At 47.7% G+C, this 20,225-nt stretch overlaps 1 protein-coding gene across 11 annotated transcripts; it reads left to right on the top strand.

Moving 5' to 3' along the window:
* Positions 1 to 518: 518 nt before the first annotated feature.
* PHKG1 (phosphorylase kinase catalytic subunit gamma 1) lies at positions 519 to 19,799 on the top strand. 11 transcript variants are annotated; one of them, XM_072640123.1, is made up of 10 exons: positions 519 to 712; positions 9,948 to 10,057; positions 10,736 to 10,911; positions 11,582 to 11,636; positions 14,149 to 14,214; positions 14,795 to 14,958; positions 15,299 to 15,389; positions 15,916 to 16,069; positions 17,643 to 17,768; positions 18,777 to 19,799. In XM_072640123.1, exons 2-10 carry the CDS (start codon positions 9,975 to 9,977, stop codon positions 19,023 to 19,025), a joined length of 1,164 nt encoding a protein of 387 aa, XP_072496224.1. In that variant the 5' UTR covers positions 519 to 712; positions 9,948 to 9,974; the 3' UTR covers positions 19,026 to 19,799. The 11 variants fall into 11 exon arrangements, with proteins under 11 accessions (XP_072496224.1, XP_072496225.1, XP_072496232.1 ...); XM_072640124.1 differs by having other exon boundaries at positions 9,943 to 10,057; XM_072640126.1 differs by lacking the exon at positions 519 to 712 and adding an exon at positions 812 to 924.
* The last annotated feature ends 426 nt before the right edge of the window (positions 19,800 to 20,225 follow it).

The raw sequence follows: 20,225 nt of genomic DNA, 5'->3' as shown, positions 1-20,225 counted from the left end.
AGACAGAGAGAGATACAAAGACACAGAGAAAATATTATGTACAAGGAACTACTAGGGGACTAAGTGCTAAGACATATACATAGGAAAAACTATAATACATTTTGGGGAAGCATTTTGGTTCAGTGGGAAAAGCTCTGATGCTGGACACAAGATCTGGGTTTCAGTTTCACCTCAGTCCATTCCTCCCCATGTGACTAGGGACAGATTACTTAGCCTTTGTGGGCCTCAGTTTCATCATCTGTAAAACGAGTAGTTTGGGCTGGAAGGTGTCTGAGGTCTCATCTCGTTCTGCTGAGCCTATAGAAGGCTCAGTTCATTACCTTTATGCCAAGAAAGTGGATTTAGAACTCCTTAGATGGTGGCCAGACCTGTGTCTCCCCCGCATTTGCCTGTATTCCCCCCTCAATGAATTTCATTCACCCTCCCACTGAGGTCACTCTCCTTATAAAGTGAGCCTCCCATCTACACGCTACTCCCCCCTCTCCCTCTAAAGCCTTGGCATGGCTCCCAGGTTCCCATCTGTGATTTATTTTTGGCGTCTGGGCCCTCAGTGATCAAGAGGCAGAAACCAAAGAACAGCTAATTGTCTTCCTCCTGTGTGCAAGGTGGGCCTGGAGACGCTTCCCCAACGCTCTTTCCGGTCAGTTCCTGTCTCAGTCACTGAGCAGTCTGGGCTTGATTATTGGAAACATTCTCCAGGCCTGGCCAGAAGGTAATGGTGGGAAGGCAGCTCAGTGATTGGTATGAACACTCGAATCCTTTAAAGGAAATGGTAGCAGTGGGCAGAGGGATGGGAGTAGTGGGCAGAGGGATGGGCAGCAGTGGGCAGAGGGACGGGTAGCAGTGGGCAGGACTCTGTTGCTGAGTTCAATGCCTAGACTGTTTCTGACACAGGATCCGTCCCCCGTGGAGCACTAGTCACAAGTACGGCTGGGTTGATATCTTCTGGTGGGAAACAGGGGACTGTTTTCTCTGGGTATGTTGAAGTTTAAAGGGCTTGGTTGTGTGTGCAGTTTGGGCTTAGACCAGGACTGAGACTTGTGGGCGTTGTGCAGTTTGAGCTGTGATCAGGATGGGGCAGCCACACCCTGAGAGACATTTTTTCTAGTGGTTTGGGGCAAGCCCAGTGTAAAGACACAGTAACTGGGGTCTCTTCTCCCTCTTCTTCTCAGGTCTCAGAGTTATTTATCTTTCTGTCCCTCAGGGAGGGAAGAGGGGAGCAGAGGAGGGAGGGGGAGAGGGAGAGAGGGAGGGAGGAGGAGAGAGAGAGAAGAGGGAGGGACTGGCACACAGAGAGCTACAGACAAAGAGAGACAGAGAGCAAAGAGAGAGACAGACCCAGAGACAGAGAGCAGCAGAGTCAATGAAGGGGGAAAGAAGGGTGTTTTTCTCTTGACTTGGGGAAAAAGTGCTCCTGCCATGCATTTCTCTTTTTTTGAGGTCAGAATAAGATGAAGTCATCAGAAAAAGAGGGAGCGTTGGTCCATTCTGGCTGGGACTTCCTCTGGCTCTGCAGTGATGGATCAATAGCCCATGTGCTGTGTGTATTTGGCTGGGACAAACCCTTTTCTATGCAATGATCCCCTTAGAAGTAGGGGCAGGAGCAGGACAGGGGATGCAGAGGAGTCACAAGGCAGAAGGCAGTTATAGTTCCAGGCTGAAGGGACTTAGGTGTTAGGAAACTCGAGCCTTTTTTTCTTTTCTCTTCTTTTTCTTTCCTTTCTTTTCTTTTCTCTTTTCTTTCCCCCCCTTCCTCTCTCTCTTTTTCTCTCTCTTTTTCTCTCTCTCTTTCTTTCTCTCTCATTCTCTCTCTCTCTCTGTCTCTCTCTGTCTTTCTCTCTGTCTCTGTCTCTTTCTCCTCTTTCCTCTCTTTGGGGGAGGGGATTACAAATGACTTACTGGAGAATCTCTGCTTACTGTGTTTGTATCTAGGAGTACTCTTGGTAGCTCGTCTTTTGATCTACTCTTCAGAGCATGGAGTCACATGTTTAGAGCTGGGGGGACCATAGATGTCATCTAGTCTGATCCCTTCATCTTACAGATAACTGAGGTACAGAGAGGTTAACTGACCTGTTTAAGGTCACACAGGTAGTAAGTGAAAATGACAGGGCTGAATTTTGAACACAGGTCTGTTAATACCAGATCCAACATGAGCAGAACGAAATCTGTGTGTGAGTGGCTGAGTGTGTAAATGTGAGTGGGAGTACGTGAAAGTGTATGGGAAAATGTACATGTATAAGTTTGTATATGTGTGAGTGTGTATATGTGTGTGAGTGCATGTGTATGTGTGCATGTATGAGTGTGTTTGTATATATGTGAGTGTATATGTATGTGTATGTGTATGAGTGTGTGTGTGTGTGTGTGTGTGTAATCCCACCAGGAAGGGGGCAGAGTACTGACAGATGCTGCCACTGCTGCTATTCTAAACCCTGCCTCAGTAACCAGGCCCTGAGCTAAGGGCACAAGAGCCTTTCAGATGCGCCAAGATCCCCAAGCCTCTGACGCAGCCAGGGCTGGCACTGGGGCCAGTCAGCAGAAAGGCCTGTTTGTCAGGCACCTTCCTGAGCCTGAGTTGAATAGGCTGGGGAGGGGGGGCATGGGAAGCCAGGCCCTCTGTGCTCTGGATAGGGGAGGGAGCCGTGGGAAGCCCTCCAGGGGGCTGCAGTGTGTTCTCCATTCCTGGAGACTTTTCCCTTTGTCTCCAAGCTCTTTCCTTTCATCTTTCCTCCCTGGGTCTGCCCCTTTCTGGCCTTCAGACAGATCTGGTGGTGGTGGAGGGGAGGAGGGCCATCCATCAAGAGCCTCTGTTGCCTCCTCAAGTGCCTGGGCCTGACTGACCCTCCTGAGGAGGCACCCCTGGGTTGACCTCAGTGCCCACAGCCAGAGTTACCAAGATGGAGAACATAGGCTTCTCCTGTGGAGGTTAAGGGGGGAAGACAGAAACGGGGAAGCCACTTTTCTGAGACCTGAGTCTGGTCACTTTACTAACTTGGCCAAAAGGCCACCTGCCTGAGACCCAAGCTGCCAGGGACATTGGGTCAGAGGCCATAAGGCCACCAGCAATCAGTAAACATTTACTAAGAACTTCAGAGCCATTCCCTAAACTGAGAACGCCATCCCCGCTCCCATCCTGTTCATCCCTGCCCATCCCCCTGTCTCTCTCTGTGGGCATCCCACCTAAATCCCCTCAAGAGATCACCTTGGAGACCTCCAGGGGCCTTTCCAGATCCCTTCTCTGAAGCCCCCACAACTCAGTTCACAGGATCGTGGATTTAGGTGTGTGTGTGTAGGTCCTTGGAAAGGCATCCAGTGTAACCCTTTCATTCTCTCTATGAGAAGGTTGAATGAGGGGGTGACAGGGGAGTCCTGACCTTGTTTTCCTGATCAACTCAAGGCTATGGGACCTGACTCAGCTCCCCTCCCCTCCTTCCCTGTCTAGATGGATGTGAGCCTTCCTTCCTCCAAGCTGCAAAGGACTCTGGGGGCACCTTTCCTGGGCTCAACTCATTCTGTCTCTTTTTTTGGATTGGGTCTTATAGCTGCCATTGTTGGTGTGGGAGCAGGGTACAAAGGAGAGAGGGGAACTCTGGGTGCTGAACTTGGAGGCGATGGACCTCAGGCAAATTACCTATCATCTCTTGGCTCCAGCATTTCATTTAAAAAATAATTAATGCCACTCACTTTTATTAGGAAAAAAATTGTCTGCAGTTTTTTCATATGCATATGGATGTAGCACAGAAATCAGCTCTGAACTTGCTAGCTCCCACCCCCACCCCATTAGTATTGGTGAGTTGTCTTCCAGAGGGAGGACACATCTTCCTCAGAGCTCTGGGAATAACCCTACGAGTTCTCTCTCTGTCTCCCCAGGTGGTTGACCTAGATTGGCAGGATGGTGGAAGTCCTAGTTGTCCAAGACAGAGTGAGGAGTGGTGTCCATTCAGCCATCAGAGAATCAAAGAGAGCTAATAGGTTAGAACCTGGGCCATCGCTTTCTTTCTCACTCCCTCAGGTCCTTGATGTCTGAGTCCTTTAAGGCAGAAGACATGGGGGAAAAGTCCTGAACTGGGATGGAGGGAGGGGAGAGGAAGGCTGGATGCAGGAGGTGGTCTGAGAGAGAGATTCCTCTGCATCCCACTGTCTCTATGGCCCCTGCAGGGGACTGTCCCATCCTCTCCTCTCTCTCTCACATGGGGATGATGTTAGTGATTTGCACTTGGTGTTTGGCTCAGAGAGATTCTGGTCTGGGAGGCAGGACCGTGTTAGGTACCCTCAACATGGAGGTCTTACATTTCTCATTTTGGACTCAATAGGTCTCAGGGCTGAGGAAACTGCTCTCATTTCAACCTCAGTATTTTCCTGACAGCTATTTTCCTACCAGTCTGAGGAGGAGAGACAAAGAGGAGACCCAGAACCCAGGAGTCTCTGCTGGGAAGAGTGGAGCTTTAGATAGGTGGGGTTCAGCTGAAAGTGTCCCCCTGGGACACTTGATCTGTCAGAGAGGGAAAGGAAAGATAAGTATTCTGAGGTGAGGGGAGAATGAGTGTGCAGTGCATTCTAGGTATGGGGTACAGCCAGTGCAAAGAACTGGAAAGGGGACATGGGATATTGACAGTGGGGGCTGGAAAGGCAGACTAGATGCTCTCAGGACTTCCTTCCAAATTCAAAGCCACTGAACTGAGTTAACCACTGGTCTGACCTGGAGTAGCTTTTCTTATGTGAATGGCAGTGATAAGCCACACCCAGTGTACTTGGCTGTTTGCCCTGGATATGTGCGTAAAAGATGCATTTCAATCCAATGAAAGTTTGTTGAGTGAGAGAGACAACGTTGCACAGTGGAAAAACAGATCCCAGGACGGTGACTGGATATCCTGTGTGACCTTGGACCATTCACCCAAGCTCTTGGAGGTAGCTGACCTCTGAGGTCGGTGAGTGTGGGCGTACTCTGTGTGAGCAAGCGAGGTGATATGAGGGGGTGGGGCACAAGGGGGAACAAGGTAGGGTCCCTCCCTCAGGGGCTGTATAACTCAGGTGGGGAGTCGAGGCTTGTACACAAATAACTAGAAAACCTTTGTAAGGAGGGAGCAGAAATCATCCCGTTTTAGCTTTGACACTTTGACGAGGCAAGAACACTATCGACTGAATCCTAGAATTAGGGTCTGTATGTTACCTGAATGGACTAAAGTTATTGTGTAAGAGACTGTTCATGTCCTAAGTGATTTCTAACAAGGAGAGAGGCTATAGCAGAACCGGTGGGAGGCATGGGGAGGGTCTAGATCCAAGAGATTGGAACCAAGAAAGAAGTGAGTTGTAGTAGAAGAGGAAGAGACTGAGGAGTTCCATTGATTTATAGGTGTCTTGGAGACAAGGCTAGCCCAAGGAAAGGTCAGTTCTCTCACTTTACCAAACTGATACCTTTCTAACCTTCTCTTTTCCCAAGGCCTTGAAACTGATAGTCACCAGCCTATCTGTCCATCTAGGGCAGGGAGGGAAGAGCAAATGCAGAGAGGGACCCTCCTCTCACTTTTAAAAACTAACCTGAAACAAACCGACCTCCTGTGAAACGTTACTCCTTTCTATGATCTAAATGAGACTGACTCACCTAGGGAGGAAGCATTGATCTCCTCTGGCTAGGGTTTCCAGCTGACTCTTCAATGGGAGACTTAAGAGACTAATGAGGAGAATCATAAGACCTTGTCCCCCTTGGTGACTGGTGGGACAAACCTCTCTGCAAGCCTTCCCTCAGGCTGGGGGTGATGGGAATCCTGGGAGAGATACAGGAGTCCTCAAAGCAGGAGCTAACCAATAGTGCGTCCAGCCTGGGAGGTGGGCTATTACTGTAGAGGGCTTTCCCCAGTTATTGGGCATTTTTGTGCATTTAGATGCAAATGACTTGGCAGAGAATCTCTGCTTAATGAGCTTGTATCCAGATGTGCTCTTAGCAGCACATCTGCTTGGCTTACTGCTCTGGGAGGGATTATAAGGACACAGATTTAGAGCCTGAAGGGATCATATAGTCCGTTCTAATTCTCACATTTTACAGATGAGAAAACTGAGGCTTAGAATGGTTATGTTATTTGTTCAAGGTTACACAGGTCATAAATACTATGTAGCAGAGTTAAGATTTGAATACAGGTCCTCTGACATTAGTCCGACGTTAGGAGGTGAGGAGGAAGTAAACCCTGCTCTGTTTGCTTCTCTGTGTGAGTGTATGGGAGGGTGTGTGTGTGAGAGCATGTGCGCATGAGTGTGTATGTGTGTGAGTGTGTCTGTCTGTGCATGAGTGTGTGTGTGCATGAGTGTGTGTATGTGTGAATGTGTCTGTGTGTGCATAAGTGTGTATGTGTGTGTGTCTGCATGAATGTGTATGTGTATGACCGTGTATGTTTGTGGACGTATGTGGTCAAGCGTATGTGCATAGGTGTGTGCATGTGAGAACATACATGTGAACACATGTATATGTGTGTGTAAGTGTGTGTGTGTATGTGTGGTCCCACCAGGAAGGGGGCAGGGCTGTCTCCCCAGCACTGGCAGATGCTGCCACTGCTGCTATTCTAAACCCTGCCTCAGTAACCAGGCCCTAAGCTAAGGGCAGAAGAGCCTTTCAGAGGAGCCAAGATCCCCAAGACCCTGATGAAGACAGGGCTGACACTGGGGCCAGTAGAAAGCCCTGTTTGTCAGGCACCTTCTGAGCCTGAGCTGAGCAGGCCGGGTAGGTGGGGAGTGGGAAGTCAGGCCCTCTGTGCCCAGGATGTGTGTGTGTGTGTGGGGGGGTCGTGGGAATCCCTCCAGGGGGCCGCAGTGTGTGCTCCTTTCCGGGAGGCCTTTTCCTTTGTCTTTCAGCTCTTTCCTTTTATCTCTCCTCCTCCGGTACTCCCCCCTTTTTGACCCTCAAACATATCTGGTGGGGAGGAGGGTAGTAGGGCCATCCCTCAGGAGCCTCTGTCCCCTTCCCATATACCTGGGCTTGAATGACCCTCCTGAGGAGGCACCCCTGGGCTAACCTCAGTGTCAGCAGCCAGAGAGTCACCAAGATGGAGGCAGACAATGGGCTTCTCCTGTGGAGGTTAAAGGGGGAGGGCAGAAAGGAGGAAACCACTTTTCTGAGACCTGAGTCTGGTCACTTTATTAACTTGGCCAAAAGGTCACCTGCCTGAGATCCAAGCTGCCAGGGACATTGGATCAGAGGTCGTAAGGCCACCAGCAATCAGTAAACATTTACTGAGAACTTGAGAGCCATTCCCTAAACTGATCCCCATCCCCCTCTCCTCCATCCCTGCCTCTGTCTATGGCCAGTTCACCTAGATCCCCTCAAGGGACCACCTTGGAGACCTCCAGAGGCCTTTCCAGATCTCCTCTCTGAAGCCCCCATAACTCAGTTCACAGGATCGTGGATTTAGGTGTGTGTGTGTGGGTCCTTGGAAAGGCATCCAGTGTAACCCTTTCATTCTCTCTATGAGAAGGCTGAATGAGGGAGTGACAGAGGAGTCCTGACCTTGCTTCCCTGCTCAACTCAAGGCCATGAGACCTGACTCAGCTCTCCTCCCCTCCTTCCCTCTCTAGATGGATGTGAATCTTCCTTTCTCCAAGCTGCAGAGGACTCTGGGGGCATCTTTCCTGGGCTCTTAACTCATTCTGTTTTTCTTTCTGGAGTTATCTGTATAGATAACCCAATTTGTTGTTGTTTAGTTGTTTTCAGTCATGTCTGATGCTTTGCAACCCCATTTGGTATTTTCTTGGCAGAAATATTGTAATGGTTTGCCATTTCCTTCTCCAGCTCATTTTACAGACGGCGAAACTGAGGCAAATAGAGTTAAATGCCTTGCCCAGAGTAACACAGCTAGTAAGTGTTGGAGGCCAGATTTGAACCCTGATCTTCCTGACTCCAGGCCCAACACTATCCACTGCACCACCTCGCTGCCCATAGACCAATTAGACTGTAGTATTGTGATGGGAGCATTTTGTAGTGGACAGTCAGATTTGGAGTTTTGAGCTTGGAGTTACTACACCTGAGTTCAGTGTTGATTCTACCTGTGTCCTTGGGCCAATCCCTTTACATATCTTGGCCTCAGCACCTCACTTCTAAAATGACAGGGTCAGATTAGATGACCTTAGGTCCCTTCCTTCTCTAAACTTATGATCCCATCTACTGAATGTCCCAGAGATCTTAGTGCATTTTGAAGTTATTAAAGTTTATGAAGCTAAAGACTGCACTAAGCCTTTTGAGATACCTTGTATACACATACATCAATGTTTATATCCATGTCTCTGTCTGGGTTACCTATATCTATATCCACATCTGCATCTATAAATTCCTCATCTATAAAACAAGCTGGAGAAGGAAATGGCAAACCACTCCGGTCTCTCTGCCAAGAAAACCCTGAAGGAGGTCTTGAAGGGCTGGTCTTGACTGAAATGATTGAACAACAAAACCTTTTGGCCAATGTCGTGACTAGAATCTCTGAACTGAGTTAGGTTGGTCCTTAGCAGTTAAAGCAGCTGTATAGTCCAGTGATCAAAAAGCCTATGGTACTTTGAGTATGGGGTGCCATATTTTAGGGAGGATATTGATAAGCTGGAGAATATCTAGATAGGAGCAGCTAGGATGGTCAAGGGCTTTAGGTTTATGAGGACTGGTTCAAACTGAGTGAATATTTAGTGTGCAGAGGAGAAGACTGGGGGAGAGGGGAGGGAAGATGCATATTCTGTCTTGGAGGACTTCAAGGGGTCTCACATGGAAAAGGAAAGAGTCTTGTCCTGCTTGACCCCAGATAGCAGAACCAAGAACAGTGAGTGGAAGCAGAGAAGAGGAAGGTTCTAGCTCGATGTTAGGAAAACCCTTGCTGCAGTTACCGCTCTCTGGAAGTGGAAGGAGGCTACTTTTTCGGGAGGTTGAGGCATTGTCCCAGCCATTGCCCTGAGTCGCCAGGACAAGCCAGGGCTTGCTTGTTTAGCATTTCGCTCAAAATGTGTTACTCTTCAGTGGCAGTGGGTGAAGGGGAGTCTAATGGGTTGTTTGAGAACTTTGCGTATTTCTCCGTCTGTCTGTGACCTCCTGAGACTCTCTGGCATCTTAGTATTTTGTGTGGCAGTGAAATAAAGGTTGCCCCTATGTGATATGTCTGTTCTGGTGTGCAGGATACTGTTGTTCACATTTAGAGAGACCTAGACCTAGGCTATGGATTTTCCTGGAGTCCTCCAGCGTGGGGCTATAATGCAAAGAGGGAAAAAGATCCTTTTGGGGTCAAGATGGATCCAGGTACCTGTGAGCCCTGTGAGCCTTAGACCACAGGCCACAGCTTGTATTTGCATATATTTTGAATTGACTTACACACCAATGTGTTGTTCCCAGGGGAATAGGAACTTCCCAAGGGCAGGGATCCTTTTTGATTTTGTCTCAGTATCATCAACACCTGGCACACAGCAAGCACTTAATAAAAGCTTGTTGATTGATGGATTGCCCCTGTTAAAATGTAGATACCATTGGGAGGGATAAAGCACTAATTCATTAAGGGGCTCTTAACCTTTGGTCCTGTGAACTTTGAAAAAATAAATATTTTGATAATTTTCGATATAATTGCCATCCTTTGTAATCCTATGCATCTTATTTTATGTGTTTTAAAACACGATTCTGAGAAGGGGGGCATAAGCTTCACCAGACTGCCCAAAGGGGCCAAGATACATATAAAAGGTGAAGAACTCTTGCCTTGGTGTGAAATATTTGTAAATTCCTTCCCAAGGGGACAGCCAAATGGGATGGAAAAAGAAGGGCTAGAGTTCTTGAGATGGTGGGGATGGGGTGGGATGGTGCCAGCTACCCAGGACTGAAAGGGGAGGTGAGAGGGTGCCAGAGTCAGACTTGGACAACTTCACAACATTGCCTACGGGAACCCTCCCTCTATGGTCCTTTCCCACAAAGTCTTATTCTCTTTTTCCTCCAACAAGTTCAGTTGGCACCACCATTTGAAGACTAGACCATGACCCGGGATGAAGGGCTGCCAGACTCAAATGCTGCCCAGGTGTTCTATGAGAAGTACGAACCCAAGGAGATCCTGGGGAGGTAAGATTCTTTTCCTCCAGACCCTTCCCCTAAATTTCCTTGAGAGCTCAGGCCTTTCCATGGGTAACTTTTCTCTCTCTCTCTGAATCATCCATTGCTGGTCCTTTTCCCTCTTTGGAACTCTTCAAATTGGGGCTCTGGACCTTATGTACTAAGGCAAGCAAAAGGGATTCAAAATTAGCCCAGATATTCCCCTCCTTCAAAAGTTAGGGTTATTCTGTCTCTACTCACTTGAACTCAACCTTAGGCAGGGGATAGGGGTTGGTTTCTGGTCCCAGTGCAGAGCTTAATGGAGAGACTTGGACTGCCAATTCGGAGACTTAGTTTCATGGTATCTTCAGAAAAACAGTGACTTTGGAGTCAGAGAACCTGGACTCAAAACTTCCCTCTAATACTTCCTACCTGTGTGACCCTGAGCAAGTATTTTTACTTCCATGAGACTCAGTTTCCTTCTTTTTAAAATGAGAGAGTGGGACCAGCTATCACTGGAGTTCCTTTCAGCTCTAGGCATGATTCTAGTCTCAGCTCTGCTGTGGGACATTAGATGAAAGATTGACCCTCTCTGGAGTTCTCTTTTCTCACCTGTAAAGTATCATCTCCCCTCTGGTGGCATCTGACCCACTCCTTCAAATTCCTGGAGATGCCTGGCCCCTTCCCAGAAAAAACCTTTTATCTCAGGGGTGTGAGCAGTGTGGTGAGACGCTGTATCCACAAGCTGACCAGGGAGGAATATGCGGTGAAGATTATTGATATCACTGCTGGCAGCCTGAACCCCGAAGAGATTCAGGAGCTGCGAGATGCCACCATCAAGGAGATTGACATCTTGCGCAAGGTCTCCGGGCACCCCAACGTCAGTGAGTCCCCCCTCCCTCAGCTGCCATCCTCTAACCAGGGAGAGGGAGGGTTTGGGGGTGGGGCAAGAACCAGCTTCTGGAGGATGAGGAAGGGGGTATGGATGAGGGAGACCAAAGATAGTCTATAGCTGTATCCCCAAGAGAGAGAATTGGGACAGCTAGAAATACCTTTTGGTTTTTGCCTGAAATATCCAGGTAATTGTATCAATTCTCTACTTTTCATTTCCTGTATAGACTCAGCCAAGCTATCTTCCTGAGATCTGAGAACCCTAAATAGGGAACACTCTCCCAGGAGAGAAGGGTTAGCCTGACCTCCCATCTTGGCCTTCTCTCTCAGTCAGGCCTGAAGACCCGGCATTGCCAGCTTTCCCCAAACCCTCTTCCTTTTCCTTCAAGCACAGGCAGGGCTGGGAAGTGTGGGAGCAGGTGGAAGGATGAAGCTGGGTAAAGCTGTCTGGAAAGCAGAAAGGGACAGTAAGGGCACCTTTGCCTCCAATGCTCTCCCCATCCCCCAATTCAAGTCCAGTCAAATTCTGCACTAAAGCTCCCCTTAATATCATCCCTCCACATCTGACCTTTCCAGGGCCCTTGCCCTAGTCCCCTTCTTGCATCCTTCCCCCAAACAACATCTTCTCCGCAGCCTGAAGCTAGCTGGTCATTTCCATTACAGTCCAGCTGAAGGACACTTATGAGACCAACACTTTCTTCTTCCTGGTGTTTGACCTGTGAGTACTCAGCCCCCATAGCCAGCCTTTCTCCCACACAGGGGTAGGGGAGGGGGTCTCAGAGTTAGTCATTCCTGATTTCTACTGGAGGAAACCAGTCCCCAAGATCTTTCCAGTTTAGTTCTATGCCATGATGCAGGGAAATGAGTTTTGGATATGGGCTCTGAAAATCCATCTTCTCCTCCTGGCTTATCCCCTTAGCAGTAAGTCACTCTGCCTCTAGAACCTCAGTTTCCTCTTCTGAAAAACAGGAACAATAATAGTTGTACTGTTGATTTCACAGCAAGAAAATTAGCACTTTAACACTCTAAAAATAGGAATTCTAATTGTGGTTCATTAGGGACATCTCATCCATTTTTAGCTTCACAAGACTCAGAGCTGGAAGGCATCTTAGAGATCAGAGGATGATAGATCTCATCTAGTCCAAGCTTCTCATTTTACAGTGGGGGAAACTGAGGCTGAGAGAAGGGCAGAAGCCTGCTGAAGCTTTTGAACAGCATAGTCCAGATAGACAAGACCAGTATCATGGAGTGGAATGGTTTCTGGTCTGGACATCTGAAAATTCATTGAACTGTGTGATCGATCCCTGGGCAAGTCATCTCACCAACTCTCACTTTCCTCAGCTGTAAAACAAGACACTAGAAGCTCTCGAAGGTCTATTCCAGCTCTAAATTAAGATTTAGAACAGAAGATTTCCAGGGGAGGGGGTAGGCGGAACTTCTTAATTCTTCCCATGATAAAGTGTTTCTTAACTGTCTGGAATTTCTTCAAAGAGACTGTATAGTATAGGTTTGCCTTGATTTAGGAAAACCCAGTATGGGAAAACATGTATTTCCAGAAATACTAAATTATGGTTTACATCTTAATTTTATAAAAAAATGAGATTCACCATAAGAGTCCTACCCCTTTCCCAGGAGGCAGCACAAAGCAAGCCATGCCTTTATAACTCTTGGGCCTCTAAAATGCCTCTTCCCCAATCAGCCAACTTCACCATTTGCCTTCCCTATCTATCTGACCCTAACCAAGTAGCAGATCCTTGGGCAAGTCACTGATCTCTGGGCCTCATTTCCTTTATCTGTAAAATAGAGATACTGATATCTATTGTGCCTACCTCTTAGGGTTGTTGTGAAACTCAAAGCATCTAAGGCACTTGGCAAAACTTAAGACATAATGGAAATAGTGATTATAAATTTTATTATTATTATCACTTCTATGAGGGACCCAATACTTCCTGAGGTTTCCAACTCCCCACATCCCTGACCCTGACTCTTTGATAACTGACCATCTCGTCCTTTGTTGCAACAAGACTCCCTGTCCCTTTATTGGGGTGTTAAAAGGGGAATATAAAGAAGGAAATCAGCACCGAGATCGTAACCAGAGGAGCTATAGGACTTGGGGGTGGTGATGGCGATAATAACCTAGAGAAAATGAGGTGGGCATACCCACTTGTGCATTTTCTTAAACCAGGGAGAAAGTACTGGGTTTCTCTGGCTAGGATTAGCTGCAGCTGTCCTTAGTTCTTGGCTGTATCACAGCTGCTGAGTAGGCAGCAAGGGAAGGAGTAAGGAAGGGGGGAGGAGGTGTCAGTTGGAGTCTCTGACCTTCAGCAAGAGTTGTTTAAATGGCTATTTTTATAAACCCCACCCAGATGTGACTAGGGTGGGGGTGGGATGGAAGGGTAGGATAAGGGTAAGAAAGAGAAAAAAATTAAATCTGATATCAAACCCCAAAGCCCTTCCGTTGTCTGCTGAGGTGGCACTGATGCCTACCGCCATCCTGACAGGGAGCCCCCAGGGCAGGAGTCTGGCCCACATGCCCCAAGCTCTCAACTCTGAGCATCTTGTCCCCCTTGACCTCCACACAGATTGGCTCAGGCCACTGGTGAGATATATGTAAGCGGAGGCACACTGTTCCCCATCAGCTTCTGCCATCACAGACTGGTCTCTGAGTTTCCATGCAAACCCTGAGATTCTGTGGCCCAAAGTCTTTCTGGATTTTCCCCATCTCACCATCCTTCCCTCTTATTTCTTTTCTTTCTCTCTTTTCTTCTTCCCGCCCCCTTAACTGTTCTCCCTCTGTAAGGTGAGTCAGTCAGTCAAACAAACATTGCTTAGGCATTTACTGGGCTCCAGACGCCAGGGATTAAAACAAACAAACAAAACAAAAGTTTCCTGCCCTCAGGGAGGTCACTTTCTAATGGGAAAGAGCACCTGAAACCATTAGGTACAAACAATGTATAGTCAGGACTCATTGCAGATAATCTCGGGGGAAAGTGCTAGCATTAAGGGGGTGGGGAAGGGCTTCTTCTTTCCCCTTTTTCCAAACCCCAAGTCTCTGCACCCATGGTGGGTGGCAGCTCCCCTTTTTTTCTGGAACTTTATGCTAATTGGTTGCCATGGAGATAAAGGGACACAAGGGAGTGCCTTGAGGAGGATGGGGCAGAATTGAGGTAGAAGTGTCTTGTGCATTAATCCAGTTCTCCTTCTCCCTTCCTTCCAACACCTGTCTGTAGGATGAAGAGAGGTGAGCTCTTTGACTACCTCACTGAAAAGGTCACTTTGAGTGAGAAAGAAACCAGGTGAGCAGAGTCGATCACTAAATACTCTTTACCTCCATTCCCTGTCCTGGGAGGCATTATATTTCTATCAGGGACTCAGTGTTTTCTGAAGTTTCCAAATCCCAGAAAGGTATGACTGATTCCTCTGATAATTTCCTCCTTCCTCTTTGGCTGCAATGAGTCCCTCTGCCTTTTCTTGGGGTGTTAAAGGATAAGGGAATCAGGACTGGGACTCTAATCAGAGGGTACATGGCTTGGGGAGTGGTGGTAGTAATAATGGCCACAGTCTTCCACACTCTATGTACAAGGGTCTCTGATTTTGGGGAATGTACTTGGTAAGGTTAGGTCCTGTCTCTCTGGACTCTGTAGACAGGATGCATGGCTGGGAGAGGGAGCATGGAGTCTTACTTCTTCCTTATGGGATGGATCTAAGAGCTACAACCCCTCCTTGAAGGCTGCCAGATGCTTGGTTCCTGGTTCAGAAATTCGTGGACCCTCAATGCAGAGGACTGGTTGAAGCTCAGAGGTCAGGGTGTCCTGAAGAGCTCCTTTCTACTCCTCTCCTTTTCTTCTTCCTTTTCTCCCCTCTCCTCCCCACCAGGAAGATCATGAGGGCTCTGCTGGAGGTGATCTGCTACCTGCACAAGCTGGGCATTGTACACAGAGACCTGAAACCAGAAAACATCCTCCTAGATGATGATATGAATATTAAACTCACTGACTTTGGATTCTCTTGCCAACTGGACCCTGGAGAGAAGCTTCGAGGTGCGGCAGCCAGGACTTAATCTCCCTAATTTCCAACTTGTTGCCTGCTCCAGGGCTATCAGACCAGTCCTTTACCTCCTCCATGCCCTTCTCTCCTGGAGAGTTGACTAGTGGCTGGGTCAAGACCAGCTATGGAGGGTCTCTTGCTCCAACTATATTTGTTTCCGTAGAGTTTTCTCTTCCTCTTCTCTTCTTCTTTTCCTTCTCCTCTCCTCTTCTCCTTTCTTCTCCCCTTTCTCCCCCTCCTTCTCTTCCACCTTCTCCTTGTCCTTTTTCTTTTCTCTCTTTCCCAGTTTGAATCTTTTCCTTAACGTCCCCTTTCTCTTTATATTTCTGCCAGAGGTTTGTGGGACTCCCAGCTACCTGGCCCCTGAACTCCTTGAGTGCTCCATGAATGACAGCCACCCTGGTTATGGGAAGGAAGTGGACATGTGAGTTGTAGGCTGGGAAAAGGGGGGGATCAGAAGAAAAGGGTGGTCATAAATCAGGGGGTAGAAAGGTGATTTAACTTGTGAAGTTTGAGGGATTGGAAGGAACAGAGATGTAGGAAAAAATTAAGAACAATAGGGTTCACAATAACAGAAGGGAAAAACTTAAAAGAATGTAAAATTCAAGTCAATGCAAGAAACAATGACCAATCTTGACTTTAGAGAATTGATGAAACATGCCTCCCTCTTCATTTTAGAGGGGTGGGGTGCTATAGGCATAGAGTGAAGCATATACTGCCAGGTATGGCCAATACGTCCTTAACTTTACTTCTGTATTACAAAGGAAGGTTCTATTAATGGCAGTTGTGGTGTTGGTGTTTGTGTGTGAGTGCCTGAGTGTGTGCACGTGTGTGTGTGAAGTGAAAGAAATGTAAATAAAATATATTTTGAAAGAAACATTGAGCTGTATACTGAGTGCTGTGTCTGGAGTCCTTCCAGCATGACCGATGCCCCTCTCTTCTATTCCCAGGTGGAGCACAGGTGTGATTATGTATACCCTCCTGGCTGGTTCACCCCCTTTCTGGCACCGCAAGCAGATGCTGATGTTGAGAATGATCATGAGTGGTAGCTACCAGTTTGGCTCCCCAGAGTGGGATGATCGATCAGATACTGTAAAGGATCTTGTGAGTGCTCTCCCTTCTAGGTTGGGGCTAGGGAGGGAAGAGGATACAAGGGAGACATGTGGGGCTATGGAAAGAATATTGGTTTGGAAGTCAGGAAATATGAGTTCCAGTCCTGGTAGTATTGTTACTTAGATGTGTGACCCTGGCCTAGTCATTTCCATGCCTTGGTTACTTCCTCTATCAAATGAGGGGGATGGAGTAGATAATCTCTAAGGTCCCATCTGACTCTGACGCTATGTAAATCTTCTCTGTCACTTAAAGTCCTTCTATATCTATCTACCTAGCTTCTCTCTCTCTCTCTCTCTCTCTCTCTCTCTCTCTCTCTCTCTCTCTCTCCTCTATGTAGCTAGATATATCCATATCTGTGTATCTATTTCTTGTATGTTGTCTTTTTCTTCAACTTCTCTTTCTAGACCAATTTCACATTACTCCTCAAGCTCTCTTTTTCAGCCTACTGACTGTTCCCCATAAATGGATGACATTCAGTCCTCCCCTTCCCCTACCCTATCTCTCATCTCTGCACCTTCCTTTGGAGCCTCTTTCTGCCTCCCTCTTGGACTTTCCAGCTCCCTTCTGTCAAACTCAACTAGAAATGACCCCCCCCCCCCCATACAGTGGCTGAGAAAACCACAACTTCACATTGTCTATGTTGCATTCTATTTTTGCTTATTTTGCTATTTCCCAATTCTATTTTGATCTGAGTGGACCTTCACTCAGTGTTGTCTAGGGGCCTCCTAGTTGCTTGATCCTCTAGTCTACAGGAGATCTTTCCATAACCCTCCCAAGAGATAGTGCTCTCCCTGCCTCCCTATCCAAATCACCCTGTATTTAGTTTTATAGAATTATGGATCTAGACATCAAAAGGACCTTAGAAATCATCTAGTGTCACCTCTACATTTTACAGATGAGGATGAGACTCAGAGAGTGACATGATTTTCCAAGGTCACACAAGTGATGGTAACAGGATTTGAAGCTTGGTCCTGTGACTCAAAAAACCATATTTTTCTCACAGTACTAGGATGTCACTACTTCCTAAATGTTTTGTATTGACTTATCTATGCACATTTCACCACCACAGTAGAATCTATGGTGCACGAGGGCAGAGGCTATTTTGGTTTTTGTGTTTATAATCCTAGGACAGTGCTTTGTGGATAGTTGGCACTTAATGTTCATGGAATGGATGAAGGAAGGAAGGAAGGAAATAAAGAAGGAAGGAAGGGAGGAAGGAAGAAAGGAAAGAAGGAGGGGGGAGAGAGAGGAAGGAAGGAAAGAAGGGAGGGAGGGAGGAAGGAAGGGATAGTTATATTCTGGCTAGGCCTGGGGTCTCAGGGGAAGGAGGGTCTTCCATGGGCCCTTCAGGAGAGGGAATAGACAATGAAACCATGGATGGCTAGGATACTTCCCTGAGACAAAGGAGCATTGGGAATGGGGGAGGGAAGGACTCAGGAGGGTCCCCTATTTTTGCAACGCTAAGTTCCCTCTAGAGTACAATCAGTGTATTGTGGCCTGGGGCCACAGAATGGTTAGAGAGCCCCTGCAGTGCTGCTGAGGGGGATCCTCTGGTTCTTCACAGATCTCCCAACTCCTGGTCTTGAGCCCACAGAAACGGTACACAGCTGAGGAAGCCCTGGCTCACCCCTTTTTCCAGCAATATGTGGTTGAGGAAGTCCGTCACTTCAGCCCCAGAGGCAAATTCAAGGTAGAGGCCTTTTGGCTCCCATTCCCTTGAGGATCCTTGCTCTCACTCACTCAGTCATTCTGGGCCTTCTCTCATCTCAGTCTAACCTGAGTCTTTCTGGTGTCGTAGGGGACCCCAGAAATCAGCTGAGATGCCCTCTTTGCCATATCAGACAGAGATCATTCCCTGAGGGCATGATGTGGGGGGTGATTCCCTTGTATCTAAGACAGGCTGGAAGGGGTAAACTTGACCTCTTAGGGACCCCTGCACCTGCCCAATCCAAAGAAGCTGCTTATTCTACTGAAAATGGGACTAGGTATTGGAAAAGGGAATCTCACTCAGATTTAGGCTGAACCAAGCAACTTTTGGGATCCTTTCTGATTCGTGAAAATTTACACACTTACTATAATGTGTGACACAAGTAACTTCCCTTCTCTGGCCTCAGTTTTATAGTTTTCTCATATAGAAAATGGGCATAAATACATAAAATACTCTCATTCTCCACTTCACTGGGCTATTGGCAGGAAAATACTTTGTAAACCTTAAAGCAACATAGAAATGTGGACGGGCAATAGGGACCGGACCTGTCATTTCACCTGCATGGGGGTGTCCCGCCATGAATGCAGTCAGGCACCTTGTCAGTTAGAGAGAGACTGGGACAACCACAGATTAAACGATTATCCAGAGGTATACCACCGAAAGGTTAGAGGCATAACCTGGAATACAGATCTTTGTGGCTCTTTGGAGAGTCTGGCTGGTGCTAGATTTTCAGGGGATTTAGAGTTAGAGTTAGAAAAGACCTTACGGCTCATGCCCCCCACTAGTGTTATGGAATAACTGAGGCACAGAGAGGTTAAGGTACTTGTCCGTGGTCACAGAGCAATGGAACAGCTTGATTGGAAATCAGAGTCTCTGGCTTCTCCAATCCATTGCTTCACTGATGTAGGGAGGTTCCCCCAGGGAAGGAGTGAGGGAGCTACCCCAAGGGTCCCCCCTGCCCCGCCGTGCTCTCCTACACCTCTCCTGCAGGTGATCGCCTTGACCGTGCTCGCCTCGGTCCGAGTCTACTACCAGTACCGGCGCGTGAAGCCGGTGACCCGAGAGATCGTCCTGCGAGATCCCTACGCGCTGAAGCCACTGAGGAAGCTCATCGATGCCTGTGCCTTCCGTATCTATGGACATTGGGTGAAGAAAGGCCAACAACAGAACCGGGCCGCGCTCTTTGAAAACACTCCCAAGGCTGTGCTCTTCTCCCTGGCGGAGGAGGAAGGCTTCTGAGTGCCGCTGAAAGTCCAAACCCCAGCGCTGTGTACCTTTGGCTGAGTTACCTGCCTGCTCTGGGCCCCGGGAGCTCCTTAGGGCGCCCGGTTTCTCCCGGCCCTCCCCAGGGATGTGGAGGATTGGGAGAGAGCATAAGGAGGCAACCCGAGGGAAGTGGTTCCGTTTGTGTAAAGATGAACGTTTTGGCTGAGAGGCACTCCTGCGTATCTCTTGTGCTGGCTCTAATTCCCTCCTTGTTGGGTTTCCCAGGGGAGGAGCAGGGCATTCCCCTGACTGCTAATTAGGGGCTCAATCGGTAGGACCCAGGTGGAGGGCAAGGGCAAGGGGAAAGTCAAACTGGAAGTGGGGAACTCTACCTTTCTATGCTCAGGCATCTCTGAGTGATGCTTCTAGAGGAGCCTGGGAACCTCAACCTTTGCCCACCTCCGTTCTCTCCAGTTCTGCCCGATAGCATACAGTAGCAGAAAATGCCCTGGATTAGGGATCTGGAAAGCCAGCTTATAGTCTAGATTCTGCTACTGATCAGTTGTGTGCCCTTCACCCAGTCACTGCACCAATCTGAACCTCAGCTTTCCTCCACAGCCAAATGAGGGGCTTGCATAAGACCAGAGCTTCTCAATCTGGGGTCCACAGAGGTCAAGGGTTGGACACATGACACTAGGGATTCCATGAAAATATTGAAATGCAAGTGCTATTTCCCCTTCTCAAATATGATATACTGAGCCTAAAACATGAAATTTGTGCCTGAAATATAAAAGCATATGTTCTAAATATTAGTTGTTTTTTGTTTTTTGTTTTTGGTATAAAGAGGCTTTATTTAACCTATTTTGTTCTAAAATTTCCTCCCCACCCCCACCTCCTTTATTCTCAGGTACTATTCCAGAATGTCAGATCTTATTACCTCCACACATTTTGGGGGATCTGACAACGAATTTCAAGGCTCAAATGAGTAGTTTGTAGCTAAATTAGTTTGAGAAATTGTTCACTCTGGCCTCCAAGGTTCATCCTATTTCCAACAGTTTGTGATTCTTGGCTATGAGCTTTGTGGCTCTTTGTTTAATAGGCAGATGGGTGTGTTTGCTACACCTGCATTCAATACTGGGGCTTGGCTTCCTTGAGTTGGTGGTGGTCCTAGTTCCATAGGCCTGGATCATTCTCCAGCCAAAGTGCTTTTGCTACAGTGGAACTAAGTGGGAG

The sequence above is a fragment of the Notamacropus eugenii genome, chromosome 2 (assembly GCF_028372415.1).
Source record: "Notamacropus eugenii isolate mMacEug1 chromosome 2, mMacEug1.pri_v2, whole genome shotgun sequence".
NCBI lineage: Eukaryota > Metazoa > Chordata > Mammalia > Diprotodontia > Macropodidae > Notamacropus > Notamacropus eugenii.
Note: the sequence above shows the minus strand (reverse complement) of the source record. Positions and strands in the feature narration are given on the sequence as shown.